The sequence below is a fragment of the Cebus imitator genome, unplaced genomic scaffold, assembly GCF_001604975.1.
Source record: "Cebus imitator isolate Cc_AM_T3 unplaced genomic scaffold, Cebus_imitator-1.0 Scaffold213, whole genome shotgun sequence".
NCBI lineage: Eukaryota > Metazoa > Chordata > Mammalia > Primates > Cebidae > Cebus > Cebus imitator.
In genome coordinates, this window is record NW_016107528.1 from 1793854 (window position 1) to 1814609 (window position 20756).

A 20756-nucleotide genomic window follows, 5' to 3' on the forward strand; every position below is an offset into this window, starting at 1 on the left:
GTGGCCTGATCTCAGCTCACTACAACCTCTGCCTCCCAAGTTCAAGTGATTCTTCTGCCTCAGCCTCCTGGGTAGCTGGGATTACAGGCACGTGCCACCACATCCGGCTAATTTTTGTATTTTTGGTAGAGACAGGGTTTTACCATGTTGGCCAGGCTGGTCTCGAACTCCTGACTTCAGGTAATCCACCCGCCTCGGCCTCCTAAAGTGCTGGGATTATAGGCATGAGCCACCGCACCCAGCCAAATAATGACTATTAATTGGCTGAATAGCAAGTATTCTCTGAAAACATATCTTTTAATAATACAAAAGCAAAAATATTTTAGCAGTAACTGTGTTTTCAGATTAGCACTCAAAAAAACTATTAAGACTTTTAATATTGTGTTGCAGCTTTTCTCCTTTTTAAAAACACAAAACCCTAACTTCTATAACTTGACCCAGATTAAGCATTTCTGATACCATTATTCCAGATTATGAGAAAAGTCAGCTGTGTGATTACAGAGAGCTCTGGCCTGAAGCAGTTATTAATAGAATTCAGATTGGGATATCAGAACAACTGGAACTGAAACTTGGTCTCAGAGCCGCCATGTTCATGTCTCATTTCAGGCTACTGCATTGCATCCTTTCGACTTATAGCAGTTAAATATGCAAAATTGATGTCTTTCTTTTTTTTTTCTTGATAGCACGTTCTCAGTTCACTGTAACCTCTGCCTCCCAAATTCAAGTAATTCTTCTGCCCCAGCCGCCTGAGTAGCTGGAATTACAGGCATGCACCAGCACACCCAGCTAATTTTTGTATTAGTAGAGATGGGCTTTCACCATGTTGACCAGGCACGCTGTCTGACGCCTGTAATCCCAGCACTTTGGAAGGCCGAGGCAGGCCGATCATATGAGGTCAGAATTGTTAAGTCTTTTAAGAAGGAGACGTTTGTGGCTTATTCATGTAAAAAAAAATCCAAAAACTAGAGGAGTTAATATTTTTCATGTAAAACAATCTTAAAATCTTTGTGCTCTCTACTTTCTCTTTCTCGAATGTTCTACTTGACAGTTGTCTGAACTTTCTGAGAGCTTTGACAGAGTCTTTTACATAATACCTGCCCCTCAGTAAAGTTTGAATTGCTGTGATAGTAAATATTGAAGTAGTCTAAAGTTGGTAACAGTATGTCCTCCATACTGATGTATGTTCCCCGTATTGATATACTGCCTGAGTTAGTTACAAGGGGTCTGCGGATCCACATATCTACTGCATAGATGGTGATGATACCTTAAGGAAGGATTTTCACATTTGAAAACATTGAGAGCCACTGGATTATAGAAAAACAAAGAATGTTTTACTCAAAAAACTGTTGAAAGGTACTCTCCAGATTTTACAATTAAAATGGTCTGTGGGTCCTATTTAGCTTTCTATCTACTGATGGAATCTGTCTACCTGACAGGAATAATATTGATATAGCAGTGGTTTATCAATGTTAATGAATTGTAATGTTCACATGGAATGACCCTGAGCTATCTCATCTTGTAGTCTGATCTGATTTCATAGGTTCTTAAGTTCCAAAATGGTTGTGAATTTCTTAAGAGCATGTCATGCTAATGACATAATCAGGACTTGATTATGAATTTCTGGACCCCTGAATCCTGTCATTTTCCTTTAGTTCCATGAAGCTTCCCACAGTTTATAGTAGTTGTTCAGTGGTACATGTTTATTTTTAAGGAAATATTTCAAGCATGCAGAAAAATACAGAGGAAATATATTAGATAGTAGTATAATAAACAGCCATAAAACCTTCACCTGTATTTAGTAAATGTTAATATTTTAGTGTACTTGCTGCAATGCAGTTGGATGTGTATTTTTTAAAGGAACCAATATTAAAGAAACTAGTCGAAGCCTCCTTTGTCTTCCAGCTAGACCTTCTTCCCTTCCTCCCTGCCAGCAGAAGCAGCCTTGTACAGCCATCTTCATATTCTGAAGCCAGAAAAAGTAGTTTTATTTTGCTACTGTCTTTTGTTTTTCAAATAACTTGTTAAAAGAAGTTATGAAACAGCGTAGTGGAGGAGGAAGACAGGTCTTTGAAGCCAGAGAGAACTGGTTTTGAAACTCAGAATTCTCACTTACTAAACTCCTTAATCTTTCTGCAAGTTTCTTTATCTGCCCTATGAAGATGAGGAGTCTTACCTTTTAGCCTTGATGAGATGTAAAACCACTGTATGGGCAATACCTAGCATAGTACTTAGAAGAGGAGGCACTGCAGCTGCTAGCTTTAATAGCAGCAGCGGTAGCAGCAGCAGCAGTAGTAGCAGCAGTGATATTAGTAATTCCGTTTATTGTGTGCTACCATGCACTTGGTGCCATCGTAAGTACTTCATCTTCATTTAAAAACTGAGGTAAGAATTAACTGTATGTGAAAGACTTACAACAAAGTATGGCAGGTAGCAGGTGAATCATTAAGTATTAGCTATTATTGTTGTCCCTGTTTTACAGGAGAATAAATTAATGGGAGGAACTCTAAGAAGTTAACTTTCTTCTAAGTACTTCACATATATATTAATTCATTTAATCCTAATAGCCACTTTATATGGTAGATACTATTATCCCCATTTTATAGTGAGTAAATTGAGGCACAAAGAAGCACTTCTACCAGGATTGCACAGTGGATTAGTTAGAGCTCATATCTGAACCCAGGTAGTCATGCTTCAGAGCTCATGCCCCTGGTCACTGTGCCATACTTCTTGTGTATGTCGTATGACTTCTTAAAGGTAAGAAGTCCTTCTCTACCCGATCCCAGGAATGTATCTATCTTTCAGGTGGTACGATCTCTATTGACTAAGAAGCCCTTCCTGGTTTTGTTGTAGATGCAACACGCTTCCTCATGTGACCCCACCCTGGTAGAATGGGGTCATTTTGTTAGAAGCTACCCAGATTGGATTGGTTTGGGTGGCTGTTGCTCCATAAGTACCTTTAGCAGGCTCTTTACCCCCTACCCACCAATTCTTCCTGAAGTGCCCAGTGTAGGTCTTATAGGCTGAATTTGGCCAGTTACCCAGTAGCCATCTTTGGTCAGTACTGCTTTCTGGCCATTGCCATCACCTCCTTCAGCCACGTTGGCCTCACACCCTCTTACCTGCTTCACCTACCAGTCCTGCCAGTAACGCCACCATCAGTGCTGAAGATGCATAATGTTCCCACTTTGCAGAGCTCCAGGGTCCTTGTAATAAAAAGAGAACCATTCCCCAGACCCATTTATTTTATTTTGTATTTTGAGACTTACTTGTAACCATATGGAGACATTTAGAGTATTAAATTATCAAGATTTCTTTGTTGTGTTGTGTTGTGTTGTGTTGTGTTGTGTTGTGTTGCATTTTGCTCTGCTCATGGCTTTTTTTGCCTTCACCCCAGACCTGAGAGCTTGTTAGAGAGTGAGTGGACTGGGCCAGGAGCAAATCTTTGTGACAGACTCTGTCCTCTGCTAGTGGTTGGATTGGGCCAGGCTTGAATGTCTGATGCCCCCTTCTCTTAGGGTAGGTTCATACACGGAGACTGCCCATCTCGCTGGCTGTCTAAATAATCTTTTCTCCCCATATTATTTTGCATTCTTGGAGCCTTTATTGCACTACAGACATGCTAAATTTTGTAATAGCTTAAGAAGTATTAAGACATTAAGATAGCTGGTGTTTTTCTCTGCAGTTTTCTTCTTAGAAATACTGGCTTACTGGAGCCAGAGGCTCTGTAGAGATGTCCCAGTACAGGTTTCTTAGAGTATGTTTCAAGGAACACTGCACTATCAGCGATGCTCTGCTAAAAAAGACTTCCATGCCAAGTAAACATGATGAATGCTGCATACCTCCTTTTTCATCTTGGAGATTCGTGACACATGGAGGTCTTAGTAGAGGCTCTGTGCTATCCTGTGATAAAGCCAACTAACTTCATTTTATCAAGTGTTCCCTAATCTGCAGAATCATGAGATGTTTAGTATTATAGCATATTATTTTTGCCAAAGCTATGTCTTCTGTTTAAAATATCTTTCGGCCTTCACCAACTCTATCCCTGCCAGTTCTGTTCTTTAAAATTATTCGGGCATCACCTCCTCTGTGGATCTTTTCAGGACTCTCCTAGATAAAATTAAGGATAGAGATCATTCCACCCTTGGAACTATTTATGAGATGTTAAATACTTTTATTACATCAGAGGTGACATTGTGTTTTCTTGCTTCTGTAAGACAAAATGATTGGAGGAACACAGACTCTGTTTTATTGATTCGTTTTTTAATTTTTCTTCTCTGTTGCCTGGCCAGTGCTTACACGTGGTAGGTGTGCCAACATTCATTGAATGGAGTGGTTTGCTAGCATTCAAAGCATAAAGAAGAAAAGCTGCATTTGTCAGGAAGTCATTCTTCCTCATTCTGAGCATCCCAGTTAACATGCCTTTCCACCAGCTGGAAGAAAGTAGTATAGTACTAGCCGTTCTGTGGAATTCTGAAAGAAATCCTCCTAGCAAGCACTGTAAGAGGGCTTTGTGTGCTAATTCCGGGTTATCCCCTCTTCTCCATTAATCTCAGAGCATTAAAACCAATTAAGGGCTTTTTTAAAATGGAAGGTATTCACTCAAAATATTACATATCTAAAACCTCTTCTTAAAATACAGAAGCTATAAATTTCGTTAGTGGGCTAAGAATTATAGTAAGTTGTATTATGCCATAACCTACATATACTAACAGACCACTTTCCTAAGTATGTACTAGCCCTGTTCAGTTGACCACTTACAAGTATACTCAGACTGCTCTGTCACATTTCCTCAAAGATAATTAGTAAGCATAGGAGAAACATACACTGCAGCCTTCATGTAACACTGACTTGGAATCTTTTTGACGAAAACCCAAATGGTGAAAGAACAGAAGTTTTCATTCCATTGTGTCATGGATTCTGTACCAGTGTCCTCAGATAAGGGCAGGATCCACTGCCTTGCTGAGAACTCCCCCACAGTAGTAGTGTAGGAAGTTCCAACTTATTTCTCTAGTGTAGTGTAACATCTTTAGGTTTATGCATCAGTTGTCTTGTAGACATTCCCAGCCCTCTATTTGTCAAGTAGCAAGGGGGAGTTCTTGAAATATACATGTAGACAAAAACTGTTTTGTTTTTAAAAACATACTTTTTCTTACTTGCTGATCTGTTTTTAACAATTAGGAAGGAGGGTGCTCACAGTGTTTCATTTTGTTAACAAAGGTTTCTAAAGGTTTTTCCTCACGTACCAAGGACACAACAAAGGAAAGAATAAACAATGGAATTTTTAGCACAGAGTATCAAAAGAATACAAGCTTTTGTGGGTTTTTGTTAGAAATGAACAAATGAGAAATGGGACCATATTGATCTTAAACTCACTCTATTGGGTGCTTAGAAAATAGTTTACATTAAGCCTGATTGATGTTCTGAGTTCCTTCCCCCAAGAAGATGGGTGGAAGAGTCGTGGTATTTAGAAGTACTGTTACAAAGCTGATTACTCTGATGAGTGATAGAAGTGTTTTAAATAAATATTTAGACTAAGTAGTAAATATTCCCAAGACAGCCAGTAACTTTACAGTTTGTCTATCTTAAATTGCAAAACAATGTTGTTTTTCTGTCACTAAGGTTTTTATATATTTACTTAGATGATGAATCATACAGAATCACCAAACTCATATTTCTGTTCAGGTCTGACTATTTTTACAGTTTTCACTTGTCTATGTAAATATTACCCATACATTATAGTTAATAATTTGTGATATGTCAGCGGATTTCATTGAACTTGAGTCTTAGGTTACAGCGGAACTAACAACATATTGGTTTCACTCTAGTCCCATTTGTTTTCTTTTATGCCTACACACCAAGGGTGTTCACTAGAAAACATGCCTGCCTTCACTTCTTGCAGTTTCTCTTCAGCTGCTCTTTAAAAAATAGTTGTACCTGACTCAAATTGCTGGTTGTCTAGGATCTTCATTTGCTACCAAGTAAATTTGCTTACTAACTTGATTTGTCTTAACTCTTTTAGTTTTCTTTAAAATCTTTATCAATTTTAAGAGTCGTTACATATTCTTGATTGTTTCTGCACAGCTATTTCTCCACCATCCCCTTCTCCAAAATCTGTTGTATATTTATTTGTCTTGTCTGGATTATATTTCCTCCTGGCAAGTTTTGACTTCTGTTGCAGTTTGACATTTTCTTGACTTGTCAGTGCTCACGATTGTTTCCATGGTGTAACAAAATGTACATATTTAGTTTCATTCTTACATACGTTTGTTGATTTTTCTGTTCCTCTATTAATACATTTAGAAGGAAGAACTGTTCTTTTTCCAAATTTGGATTGAACATCTCAATTCTGTTATTGAGTGATATAATCAGTAATGTCTATTAGATTGATTTATTGTGTGTGGTACATTAATAACTTGAATGTGGTAGCTTTTAATGGAATCTGCCAGCTACATTTCTGAGAGACAGGAGTGTACCAAAGAATCACCATAACCAAGCTTTTGTACTGCTGCCTTATTTACTGTCTGGGACTAAGCAGGTGTAAAGAGATGATTTAGAAAATCTTTTTGTATTGTATCTTTTTCTTAGTGTTTATCTGGGCTTCCCCTGGGGGGAATATAGCCCCTTTTATTTGATGATACTTACCCTATTTAAACATGTCCACCTGAAAGTTTAGCCATAATGTTTTACCTTAAATATGTCAATGACTTTGGAGGCTGTTGAAGCATATCCAAAATGTTTGTATGTTAACTTAAATGTAAAAGGGACTTGGCCAGACGTGATGGTTCATGCCTGTAATCCCAGCACTTCTGGAGGCCAAGGTGGGTGGATCACTTGAGGTCAAGAGTTCGAGACCAGCCTGGCCAACATGGTGAAATCCTGTCTCTACTAAAAATACAAAAATTAGCTAGGCATGGTGGTGGGCATCTGTAATCCCAGATACTTAGGAGGCTGAGGCTGGAGAAGCTTGAACAACCTGGGAGGCAGATGTTGCAGTGAGCCAAGATCCTGTCACTGCACTCCAGCCTGGGTGACAGAATGAGACTCTATCTCAAAAAAAAAACAAAAAAGTAAAAAAGACTTACTTACTTTTCCTGCAACGTGATTTCTCAAATTCATATTTGAATATTTTTATGACTATTTGTGGTCAAGAAAGATGCCTTTTAATCATAATCTTGAATAGAGTTTTTAAAAAATGTACTCATGCCAGAAGACAAATGAGAATCTTTTTTCACTTAATAATGTATTCTCTACTCATAATAGTGACAACTGGTCTACAGTTGTCAGTATTTTATGCAGGCATTATTTTATATGTTCCAGTGGTTTGTGAAATTTTATAGTACACTGAGTTTGAGTTACCAGTGATAATTTACTTAGAAATCCCTTCAAGTTTATTCAGTATTCCATAGAGGATCAGTTGCTTTAAATATATGCATACATTTTGAGCATATAAGAACGTTTTCGTGTAGGAGAACTGTACAGTTAATATACATTTTTTCTTTTTGGTTCACTTTTCTAAAGGGAGATTTGGGCTTGTACTTTACTTCATAGACTAAGTCAAAGGTAATCAACTGCAAAAGAAATTCATACAGAGTTGTCACTTTTAAGAATGATTTGATGCTAACTAGTAGCTCTCTGCCTTTATTATAGTTGCCTGATGATTGTTAAACTAGTCTCTTAAAAATGTACTAATATGGAAGTAGTAAAAACTTTTGAATATTCTTCCTTTTCTCATTGAAGTTGTTTACCTTTTCTCTTTGAAATTGTTTACATGTTCCTAGAGACTAATTTATGGTGGAAGTTGTTAAGGGCTATGTGTGTCCATTATGAGTGATGTTATAACATCTGCATGGTGTTAATTCTTAGATCTTTGTTAATTAGAAGTGATAACCAGCTATTCTTGATTCTGAATCAGGGAGTGTTTATCAAGCCCATGACATCTGTTCTGGGTGCTTTGTTCCTAGCTGCAGGACAGGGAAAAGGCCCTGCCCTCAAAGAATTTACCCTTTCCTTGTCTAGTTCAGCTGTGTTTACAGTATGATTATCTGTTAATACATTGTCTTATTTTAATTTTGGTTAATTTTATACATGTTATTTATGTTTCTATACTGTGTTCTAGTTTTCAAAATCCTGTAATTTGTGCTGGAGAATACTTTTAAAACTCAAAGGGAGTGGTATTTTAATGGAAACTAATCCATGATTTCAGGTAAATGGATTTACTGTGCACGACCATGTAGAATATTTTATAAATATGAGTCAGAATCACTAAGGTGGTATTAGACTGCTTATATTCATTGTTTATAATTAGTTGTATTATTGTCTTTGTTACTTGACTCTCATATTACTTAATTGTTGATGTGGTTAATCAGAACATGAGCTTTTTGAGGGTGAATTCTGTGCACATATCTTTCAAAGGCCTAAATAGGAAGGTTTGCACACAATACTTGAGATAGTTTTTCCACCGGTAAAGGTTTCTGATACAGATTCAACAAATTGTAAAACTGATTAGACCATAGCCATACCCATTTTAAGAAATAATCAGCTGGGTGTGGTGGCTCATGCCTATAATTCTGGCACTTCGGAATGCCATGGCGGGAGGATTGCTTTGAGCTCAGGAGATCAAGACCAGCCTGGACAACATGGAGAAACCCCATCCCTACAAAAAATACAAAAAAAAAATGAGCCAGGCATGATGGCTTGTGCCTGTGGTCCCAGCTACTTGGGAGGCTGAGGCTGAAGGATTGCGGGAACTGGGAAGTGGAGGTTGCAGCAAGATTGTGCCACTGCACTCCAGTGTGGGCATCAGAGCCAAATCCTCCCTGTGGGGGAAAAAAAAGAGAGAAAGAAAAGAAAGAACCCTTTGTTGTGCTAAAGAGAGGATATTTACCTTATGGGGGAATAAAAGTAGTAGTGCCTGTTTCTGGTTATAAATAAATAGAAGTTTTGCCATCTTTAGTTCTCAGGGTCAAACTTTACTGAATAAAACCTGAAATAAAATCTTGTGGAAGCTAATTTTCAGAATGTGAGCCATTTTATACATTGTTACTTCTTTATGTCAACCTACCTATGTTATAAATGTTGCATTATATAAAGATGGAAAGTTTGCCCTTCCAATGGTTTATTTAATTCTCCTTGCATAGAAGAAGGGGTAGGCCAACAGTTGGCAAAGACATTATATCTCTGGAGAAACTAGCTTACTGAAAATTAGAATTGTCCTAGTATTGAGATAAAAATATTTTGGTTTTGTTTGCAAGTGCCTCAGATCTAGGTCAACAGATTAAAAGTACTTGTAAATATTCATTTTCCTTTGGTTCTTGAAAGACACAGACTATGAAATCACTCATATCTGCGTGTAAGTCACAGTATTTTTTATATATAGACTTTATCACCTTGAACATGTAACCGAATCTCCCTTCTTACCCTTTTTCTCATCTGTAAAATGGGGTAGTAAGAGCCGTGTCCCATGAGAATTGAGTAACCCATGTGGCTGTTAGCCCTATCCATGAGAAGGAATTGTCGGCCTTTCTGTTTCATTAGGCTCTCCCTGTTCTCCCCTAAGTCATTCCTGCTCTTGTCCTTTACCTGGAACTTTACACTTTAAGGGTCCCACAATGGACCAAGATCGTTTTGGAAGGTGGTTCCTCCCTTGCTCTCCTCTATCAGTAATATGGCTTATGAGGTTGGTAGTGTGTGAATTTCTGGTGCTACTGAAGGCCTCACAAGTGGACCTTAATTAGGTAGCTCTGAATTGTACCTGTCCTAAATAATCTAATGTATTTTCTAGGGTTCCTTGATGTTCCTTGGACACCAAGAGAATGAAGATATGAAAACCTTTATTATTTTAAAGTTAAATCTCATTAATTTCTAGAAAGATTTTCTACGATCATAAGTCTTAATTGCCTCTATTGCAGTGAAATGCTCTAATAATGAAGATACTTAATATGCTTTATATGCTTTGTTAATCATTATAATGAAATAGTCACGGTTGTGAAAACTTAACAAAACTTTTTGTATTATTATCAAATAGGTATCAGCACAGGTGCTGACTTCTTGAAAAAACAAACTCAGATTGGGCAGTGAACACTCAGCAGTGAAGAGCACAGGCTCTTGAATCATTAGCCTGTGGGGGTTTGAATCTGGCCCTGCTCCTTAGTTATAAACTGTGTGACCTTGGGCATAACCCAGCCTCCCCAAGCCTCCGATGGAAAAGACCTCCACAGGGTTGCTGGAAGGATGCAGTAAATTCATACGTGTAAAGCACCTAATGCATTGTCTGGCATGCAATGTAATTTTTCTTTGATGACAGTCTGGCAGTTATTTCTCCATATCACTAATTGTTGACAGGCATAATATTTCCTTCCTAAAGATGAGCCATTTATTAAATAACTTAAACATTATAGTAGACCGGTAGGATTATACTTTTGAGTGTTTATTAAATGTCCCCTGTGTGCCAGGCATTGTGCAGAACTAATGTTTTAATCAGACTCTTTGAGGCTGCAGGGAACAGAGATGGGTTAAAATTTATTTCATTCCAAATGAAAGAATCCACCAGGAAGTTTCCTCCATTGCAGCATGTACACTTGGCCCCTGGAGAACTAGTCATTCATATCCAGGGCGGTATAAAAGTGGCTGTCATCATCTAACAGCTTATCAAGGGACCCAGGTACAACTGTTATGTTAACTTTTGTTGCTCCCCCATCCTTGTCTTTCTTCTAATTTCTCTCTCCCTTATTTCTGTCTCAGTGTTTCTACTTATTACCTTGCTCTGTTTCTCTATAAGTACCTCTCTTCCTGCAGTGACACTATTTGTGTTTTACTTTCAAACTCTCAGAGAGAGAGATCTGACTCAGGCATGCAATACCGTTCAGTATAGAGGGTCTTTGGACCAAGGAACATTCCTGGACCAGGCATCTGTGAACTGTGGGATGGATTCAGATGTATAAAGCACCTTGAGCATTAGCCACCACCCTTAGAGCTGGGCAGACCCCCTGGCTTCCCAGAAGGAGCAGTGTGTCAGGTACCTTTTGTGGCCCATCCAGGACATTGGGCAGTGTGATAGAACAATGAATAAGAGGTAACCTGTCCTGGAAGAGCTCACTGTGTGGAGAGGGAAGGAGATACTTAAACATACACTTAATTTTATGATATATTATAATTAATATTTGCCATGTAGGGAGAGAGCAGCTAACTGCCATAGAATGGTGGTAGGAAATACTTCATTGAAGCTATATTGAGATGGCAAAGGGTATTCCTGGAAGGGAAAAAAAAAATCATCTGCAGAGACGGGTATAAAATATCTTAGTGTGCCGGGTGCGGTGGCTCAAGCCTATAATCCCAGCACTTTGGGAGGTCGAGGTGGACAGATCACGAGGTCAGAAGATCGAGACCATTCTGGCCAACATGGTGAAACACCCTGTCTCTACTAAAATGCAAAAAATAAGCCAGGCATGGTGGCAGGCACCTGTAGTCCCAACTACTCGGGAGTTTGAGGCAGGGGAATTGCTTGAAACCGGGCGGCGGAAGTTGCAGTGAGCTGAGATCACGCCACTGCACTCCAGCCTGGGCGACAGAGCAAAACTCTATCTATCTATCTATATATATATATAAATCTATCTTAGTGTATTTATGAAGTTTTTTTTGTGCTACGAGAAGAGGGCCATAGTTGGCATTTAAGAGGCTCCAGGAAGAAGGTCTAATTTACAGTACTGATTAAGATGATTAGACACAAAACTAGGAGAAAAAGACCTTACAGAAGAGTAGAGGAGAGATCTACAACAGAGCACAATCAGCAGTGGCTGACACCACATTATAAAGGGAGGACTGACTCAAGTTTCCCTGAGAAAGGACCCTTGAAGCATCTTGGTTTTTAGCAGATGAGTTTTGTAGGACTAGAAACCTAACGTCAGGGAGTAAGGGTTCTTTTGAAGTTCTGTGTCAGTCACAAATTCTTAGGAATCTAGAAACCAAAACTGAGAAACCTCATGTTTCCTAAATAAACTGGAAATGAAGAGAAAGCTTGATCTGCAACAATGCTTACATTTCATATATTTTTCTGACCACAATTTTGTTTATTTTTAAGTCTTCAAGGTAGTTTCTCAAAATACATTGTTTTGCTAAAATCTGTTATTTTTTTAAGGTCAAAAGTATATAAGCCATTATTTTATTTAAAATAGGTATATTTCTAGGTGATGGATTTGGCAAAAATAACTCCCCAAAACATTCATGTTTAACTAACATGAATTGGAGATGACTTTCCCAGTGACTTCATAGCTATCTGTTTAGATTAGCTTTGGTTAAAAAAATATTTTTTTCCTGCTATGGCTGTGAGATTTAACTGGATGACAAATCACTGCTGTATACATATATACATACATACATACATACACACACTCATCTGGTAAAAATAAAAACCCTAAATATGCCTGGTTTATGGAAGATTATTTGTTAGGATTATAACAAAAAAGTATGTAACAAAAAATTTCACACTTTGGTTTCCATTTCAGAGAGAAATTAAACAGAGTAGATATGATTTATTCCTGGCAAATAGAATAGGATTTACTTTATATTTCATTGATTCTAACATCCCAGTAGTTATAAGTTGTAACATTATTTTATATACCATGAAGGAAAAAAAACCTGCCAGTTAAATGACAGTAACATTTGATTACAAAAGGCATTCAGATTTCAGATATTAAAATGTGAAAAAAAATACACATTCTAGAATTAATGATATAATTATTACAAAGAGACTAGGAAAAATACTTCGGCTTATATTTGCAGATTAGGAACAGTGAAAATTGTTCTGAATAACATCTAAATTGCAAATTTAGTCTTAAAAATAGAGTTATTAAAAAAGTTAATAACAAGACTAGTCGTTAAAATTTAAAATTAGGAAGGCTGTAGCACTGCCAGAGTTAATAAATACTATTCACTTAATATATGTTCATACTTATGAGCCAGACATGGTTAGATATTCGATACATAGATGGATATAACATTTGGTCCCCTCACTCATGGAGCTTACAGTTCATAAGAGAGGAACAGTTAGCAAACTGCGTTAACCATGTTAAAGGAAAAATACAAGTGCTGTGAAGGAATGGAACTGGGAGTTCTTAATTTGAAATTGGGAAAGTCTCTGAGAAATTAGGGAAAACATAGACAGAGGGTAGAAATTCGGTAAAAAGTAAGCAGGAAAGGAAGCAGCCTGTTTAGAAGCCCTGACTAGGAAAGATCTTGGGGTTACTGAGAAAGTGAAGAAGGGGAGGTGCAGGTCTGGTGATAGGAATTGAGGTGAAACCACATAATGCAGGGCCACTTAGGCTGGGCTAAACATTTTGGATTTTAGTCTAAGCCCAGGGGGCAGCCACTAGAGGATTTTAATGGAGGAAGTAACCCTAGCTACACTGTGAAATCTGGGTAAGATTCAAAGTTGAAGAAGCTCAGTTAGGAGCCCATTGCTAGTTCAGACCAGGTTAAGTTAGCACTTTGACCTGGGTAGGGGTGTGGATAGAAGACATGTTTTTTAGAAGATTATTTGCCAATATTATCCGAAGTCTTAATTTGTCTACATTTTTTACCAAGCATTTCCGTTTCTGGGTGTTTATTCTAAAGACATAATCTCAGCCGGACGTTGTGGTTCATGCCTGTAATAGCACTTTGGGAGGCTGAGGTGGGTGGATCACCTGAGGTCAGGAGTTCGAGACCAGCCTGACCAACATGGTGAAACCTCATCTCTACTAAAAGCACAAAACTAACCAGGTGTGGTGGTACATGCCTGTAATCCCAGCTACTTGGAAGGCAGGAGAATCACTTGAACCTGGGAGGCAGAGGTTGCAGTGGGCCAGTTGCACCATTGCACTCCAGCCTGGGGAACAAGAGTGAAACTCCGTCTCAAAAGAAAAAAGAAATCTCATAGTACTTAAACATTAATAAGGTAAAAAGAAATTTTAAAAATAATCTCAGATGTGTATTAAAGTTCAGGTACTAGAATGCTCATCCCTGTTATTTATAATAAAAATTGGTCTAAAAGATTATAGTATTTTCAAACAAATGGAGAGGAAAGAGACAAATTAGACTTTAGGAAGTCCACGCCATCCAGGAAGATTTGTTTAGATAAGGAACGTCCTTTGTTTGTTTGACTAGGGGCCAGGAACAGAAACTGAAAATGCATAACAGAGAAGAGATACTCCTGAAACAGATTTGAGGGAAGAGAGAGAAAAGACGATCAAGCACCTTGGTCTGGGAGTGCAGGAGTTTCTGGTATAAAAATGCACTGCGGTTCCACTCTGAGGCTCACTTTTTTGAGTACTAGCCTGGGAACTAAACCACCTCTTGCAACATTGTTACTGTAAGGGGAAAGGACTTTTCATACTAAAGACTTGGAAGTGAATTTTTGGTATGCAGTCACCACATAAATTCAGTTGCCCTACAAAGCCGAGCCTCCTGGAGTAAGTACCCACTGAGCAGGATGGATTTTTTGGAAGACACGTTATCCCCTGTGTTCTTCACTCCTACCTCTTTTTCTCTCCCTTCCTCTCCCTCCTTTTTCTCCTCCCTTCTTCTCTGCCTTCTTCCCTTCCCTCCATCCCGCTTCCTCTTTCCTTCTTTCTCCTTCTTCCCTCTCTCTTTCTTCTACAAATACCCCAACATTTATATTTTATAATCAGAGCTTTAAAAGCAGCCACACACAAAGAAGTAAATGAGATAATCCTCCTTTTTTCATACTTTTAAAAAATATTGTATTGCTTCTGTGTAACAGTATTTATGTATGTGTGTGTGTGCGTGTGTGTGTTGGAAATATTTTATTTATTTTTTGAGATGGAGGCTCACTCTGTCGCCAGGCTGTAGTGCAGTGGTGCGATATTGGCTCATTGCAACCTCCACCTCCTGGGTTCAAGCGATCTTCCTACCTCAGCCTCCCAAGTAGCCGGACTACAGGCGTGCACCACCACTTCTGGCTGATTTTTTTGTATTTTAGTAGAGACAGGGTTTCACCATGTTGGCCAGGATGGTCTCAATCTCTTGACCTCATGATCCTCCTGCCTTGGTCTCCCAAAGTGCTGGGATTATAGGTGTCAGCCAGCACTCCCGCCCTACTCTGTGGTCTTAATACCCATTTTTAAGTTTCAAACCAAATGTTATGTATTCTTTGTATTTCTAAAAATATCTAGGCCAGTCTCTGATACAGAGGTGTTAATATGTTGGTTTGTACCTCCCTCATTGTCTTGATGCTTCAGTGAAACCAGTTAACCATTTTCTTTCTAGTGAATTTTTAAGTAGTTTCATAGTTTCTTCTTTTCCTTTTTTTTTTTTTTTTTTAAAAAAGCTGGAAAATTCCTAGAGGAGTTTGAATTTGTCTTTTTAGTAAACTTGAGGTTGTTGTCTGTGGTATTTCCTTGAGTATTTCCTTTTCCTATGAGTGTAAAAAACTGTTCTTTAGCTTTGTAGACTTTTCAAAATAGTCATTCAAACTAGCCTCATATGTTTTAAGTTGTTACTAATCCCAAGCTGTAGTTGTTTTAACTGCATCCTTATGAATCAGGTTTTCAAATCTATGCGTATTCTGTGTGCATGTATGCTCATGCGGATGTGGATGTATTTTAAAATTCGTGCTTTTTGTGAGCTTGATGTATTGCCTATTAGACTCTGTAGAGTTAATTCTCAAAAGTTCTTAGTTTAGAGATTGTTTTCTTCTGGTAAATCCACATCATTTTATGAAGTAAAGATCAAATGTTTGTACTGGTTAATTTTTATTCTTTAAGTGTAGAGTACCCCAAGTGCTTTGTCATGAAATTACTGTTCTGTGAAAATACAAATTTAATCATGTAGGCTATGAAAAATTGTTTTGGGATCATAGACAATGCAGTTAAGTTTCACTTCACTTAATAAATATTTTTTGAGCTTATTTCAGGAAAATGAGCATATCCACCAGATTCTATCTATATTGACTTAAGTTACTGGAAATCCTGGGATAAAGTGTAGTAATACACCCTTCTAAATATTTGTTATATGCTTGGGTGGTAGAATTAAAAACAATGCAGTCTCAGTGAATATATTTGTTAATATAGTGCTTAATGTCTTGGCTTTCATTTTGTTAACTACATTGGAACAAAGGTCTGCATTATATGTGTCAGTAGTATATAGTTCAGAATATTTTCATGCTTTAAGTCATCTGGGGTTTTCAGCAGTTGTCTTTATTACATGTCCATTGGAAGTATAAAATAGAACTGTCCGTTCTGTTTGTTCTTGGAAATTATTTTTCATACATACATTTCTCATTTTCTTTGCTTCTCCCTCCGTTTTAGTCGTGAGATGGAGAATAAAGAAACTCTCAAAGGGTTGCACAAGATGGACGATCGCCCAGAGGAACGAATGATCAGGGAGAAACTGAAGGCAACCTGTATGCCAGCCTGGAAGCACGAATGGCTGGAAAGGAGAAATAGGCGAGGCCCTGTGGTAAGTGGCTATGGCTTACCAGCTGTAAGGAAGAAAGCATAGGAGGAAATGGAAAATTAAGCATAAATAGATCCTCTTGTAAGCTTTTCTTCTTCATTTTAAATGTAGTTTTATTTACTTGATATTGTGGTCATTTGGAAGAAACCATAATTAAAGCTGTGCTCACTATACAGCTTAAACTGTTCTGGGAACTTAACTGTTGTGTTTGGTGGAAGCGTACATGCTTAAACCAAGACTGCCCTCTCATGTCAATATCTAAAATCCTTTCATTGGAATTTTATACTGTACTTTGTAAATTTGAAAAAGAATTTTTCCAGTTTATTTTAGATGTTTATCTCTAAGACAGGATCTAAGGACCTTAATTTCAGAAATCTTCTAGGAAAGAAAATAATTGACCCTTGATCCTGCAAAGTAATTCATAAGTGTAATGATTGGGTTTTCACATGCATGCATAAGATATGCCTTTCCCCAGCTTTGTTACAATGTCAGCATGTTACCCTCATCTGACATGAAAAAAGTTTAATAGACCCATGGGGATTAAGATAAATTAAAAATGTATGGGGTTTGATGAAAGAAAATCTAGAATCCTAGATTTTAAAAAGCAGGGATACTCCATCCTTTGCTATAGGTATACAAATACTTTTTTTTTTTTTTTTGAGGCAGTCTCACCCTGTAGCCCAGGCTGGAGTACAATGGCACAATCTCGGCTCACTGCAACCTCTGCCTCCCTGGTTCAAGTGATTCTCCTGCCTCAGCCCCCCGAGTAGCTGGGATTACAGGCGTGATCCATTGCCCCCGACCAAGAATACATATTCTTATAAGAATATCATCATAAAATGTGTGTCTTAATTCTTAAAAAGGAAGAAATATTACAGTATCCTAGCACTAATCTCCACAAGCAAGTTTGTGTTTATTTTGTTCTTGTAAAACAGATATGGCAACTTAAAATTTATCTAAACTTTGGCAAGGGTCTAAAGTACACCCCTGCCAAATCATTGCCTGCCCATATACCTATTTAAGTTTACATTTAAATTAATTAGATGTAAATAAAAGTAAAAATGGTGGGTAAAGCTGCTGGAATGGTGGGTAAAACTGCTGGTGCCTTTTCCCAGTTTAAGCCTATGACTGTAGAAAACCGTATTCATTATTGCTGTGTATCAGCCATTAAAGAAAATAATGCCAGTTACACTTGATAATGCCTTTGATAACGAAATAGAAATTAATTTTATTAAATCTTTCAGTCTCACTAAGCACATTTCAAATGCTCATTAACCACATGTGGCCAATGGCTACCTTTTGGGCAGTGCAGGTTTGGCACATTTCCATTGCCTCGGAAAGCTCTCTTAGATGTGTAGTACTGACTTGTGTCTGACTTAAATAATCCCTGACTTGATAATCCCTGCAGCTTTGGATATCCTCATCCCTGAGCTGCAGTCTGTCAGGAATATTCTACCCACTGGTTCTAATTCTAACCCATGGAATTATACAGAATAAATCAAATTGTTCCTTTCCATACCAGTACTTTAAGTTGCTGTTGGTCCTGTCTTTACAGCTAAGTTGCCACATTTCTTCCATTTATTACTCACATGAGGTGGTATGGTGGGAACCCCTCACCATTTTAGCCATTCATGCCAGAATATGAATATGAAGAAATTAAGGATATATCTTAGAGAAGAGAAAGTGCTATTGAAACATCTTGTAGAAGGTTGGCAGTTAAAAGGGCATATTTCTACCCAATCAATATAAAGACCCTTTGAATGTGCTGCTTTCTGAGCTCCTTGAGCTGGAGGTGTTCAAACAGAGCCTAAATCTTTTGAGAATACCATAGAGCATAAATCACAATATTTTAAAAATGGGCCAGCCATTTGTTCTTTGTTACACATGAACTAAGAATATCTAGTTCTCTAAGACAAAATTTTGGTTTTTTCCCTGTTCACTTTGTAGCAAATACCTAAGTACCTTGTCTGTATATAGACATGAGTGAAGAGGGAGGAGATGTGTGGAATAAGATGCATAACACATAGTCTTTAAGCTTATTTATGCCACCCTACATTTTATGGTTTAAAGATTTCATCTTATCCTTCAGTAAAGTTTATAGTCTACTTGGAAGGTCTGATTTTGTTTGTGTTTATGCTTTAAGTAAGTTGCATCAAATCCTTCTTGAAACATAAAGTGTAAGTATCTCCAAATGGGACAATAAGACATACATAATAAGTAGAGTAATACATGCAGTATCACAAAGCAACTTGTGACCAGGTGTGCCAAATGTGTGGGATGGACAGAAGAGCAATAGAGACTTAGGAAAGAGAAAGAATGTCAGGCTGGTAGGCTTCAGGGAAGTTTCATAAAAGGAAGAATTTTAACTGATCCTTAAAAGATGGGTAAGTTTTCCTCATGTGAAGGTATACTGCCTGAAATGCCATAGGCTGGAGATTAGTATTAAATTAGGAGTAGAGTAAGTGAAAACGCAGGAGGAAGAAGGATCAGACAAGCCTTTGGTCATGGCTAGATTAGGTCTGAGAGCCCTAATTTAAAAAAAGAAAAAAAGGGCAGGTCTTGTAAACTGCATTTCTGCTTGAGAAGTTGGTCTTTAAACTTCTAGCCTCTTTTAGTTTTCTGAGATATATATCTGACCTATTGTAGTATAACATTGTGAAAACACACACACACACAGACACACACACACACAAAAGCAGGGCAAAATGATTGCATAGTCACCAAACTATTTGAAATTATGCCCAGTGCTGTTTCAAGATCCTACATTTTGTCAAAACAAATAAAAAAGAAAATATCTAGATCTTTGGTCTAGTAGTTGAATAAGTAAACTATAGAAGTTATGAGTGCTTATTTTTCACATTTGTTTAATAACCTTTGACTATTGGTTTTGAGTATTAAATGAGTTAGGGTGTATAATAACAAATAATACCCTTTCTACAGTTTTGTATGCATTACAAAATTGTAATGGAGGAGGTTGCATTTTAACTAGTGTTAAATCCTAAATGACTGAAATTTATGTAGGTAAAAATAGTCTTTTACATTAATAGCTTAAAGTAATACTAAATAAAAATTGATATGTTGTCTTATATACTGGTACAGTATTTCATAAAGAAAACTCATTGTTTATTTCCTAGTCTATGATATTTACATTGACTTACCTTTTGTATTTTTAAGTAATCAAATGTTGGAATACTTTGATTCAGGTGGTAAAACCAATCCCAGTTAAAGGAGATGGATCTGAAATGAATCACTTGACAGCTGAGTCTCCAGGAGAGGCCCAAGCGAGTGCGGCTTCACCAGCTTCCAAAGGCCGACGCAGCCCTTCTCCTGGAAACTCCCCATCAGGTCGCCCGGTGAAATCAGAATCTCCAGGAGTAAGGCGGAAAAGAGTTTCCCCAGTGCCTGTAAGTTAATGTTACAACGAATATGTTTTTATAATTTTTAGATTCATTTATAACAAAGAAAAGACTGGCCAGCCATCTGTTACAACATCAGTTTTCAAAATACGATCTGCAGACCGTTGAGGGTGGGAGGTGGTTCCTGAGACCCTTTCTTTGGTCTATTAGGTCAAAACTAATTTTGTAATAAAACTTGCATGTTGTTTGCTTCTTTACCTGCATTGATATCTGGAATGGTGGGTAAAGCTGCGGGTGCCTTTTCCCAGTTTAAGGCTATGACTGTAGAAACTGTGTTCTTTATTGCTATGTATCAGCCATTAAAGAAAAAAATGCCAGTTACATTTGATAATGCCTTTGATAACAAAATAGAAATTAATTTTATTAAATCTTGACTCTTATTAAATACATGCCTTTGTAATATTGTGTGTGATGAAATGGAATGCGTGCATAAAGCATTTCTACATACCAAAATGCAATCGTTTCTCGAGGAGAAGTATTTGTGCAATTGTTAAGAGTTGCAAGCCAAACTAGTCATTTTTTTCATGGAACATGAAATGTGTGACCAACAAACTATGATTATTTAGATTTGGGTATTTGGTAGACATTTTTTTTAAGATGAATTAAATGAAACTATCACTTCAAGAAAAAAACTTAAGGCTGGGTATGGTGCCTCGCACCTATAATCCTAGCACTTTGGGAGGCTGAGGCAGGTGGATCACCTGAGGTCAGGAGTTAGAGAACAGCTTGACCAACATGGTGGAACCCCATCTCTTCTAAAAATACAAAAATTAGCCAGGCTACTCAGGAGGCTGAGGCAGGAGAATTGCTTGAACCTGGGAGGCGGAGGTTGCAGTGAGCCCCGAGATTGTGCCATTGCACGCCAGCCTGGGCAACAACAGCGAAGCTCCA

At 37.7% G+C, this 20756-nt stretch overlaps 1 protein-coding gene and 1 non-coding gene across 2 annotated transcripts in view; both read left to right on the top strand.

Annotated features, from left to right (window-relative positions):
• Positions 1-20756, top strand: part of MAP3K1 (mitogen-activated protein kinase kinase kinase 1) — a 79999-nt gene that overhangs the window by 26717 nt on the left and 32526 nt on the right. Inside the window, exons 2-3 of the mRNA XM_017548689.2 lie at positions 16302-16452; positions 19653-19853. Coding sequence (XP_017404178.1) covers positions 16302-16452; positions 19653-19853 — 352 coding nt within the window. The remainder of the gene's footprint in view (positions 1-16301; positions 16453-19652; positions 19854-20756) is intronic.
• Positions 16854-16961, top strand: LOC119474131. The gene has a single exon (XR_005203422.1). It is a non-coding gene; the product is annotated as a small nucleolar RNA U13 (small nucleolar RNA).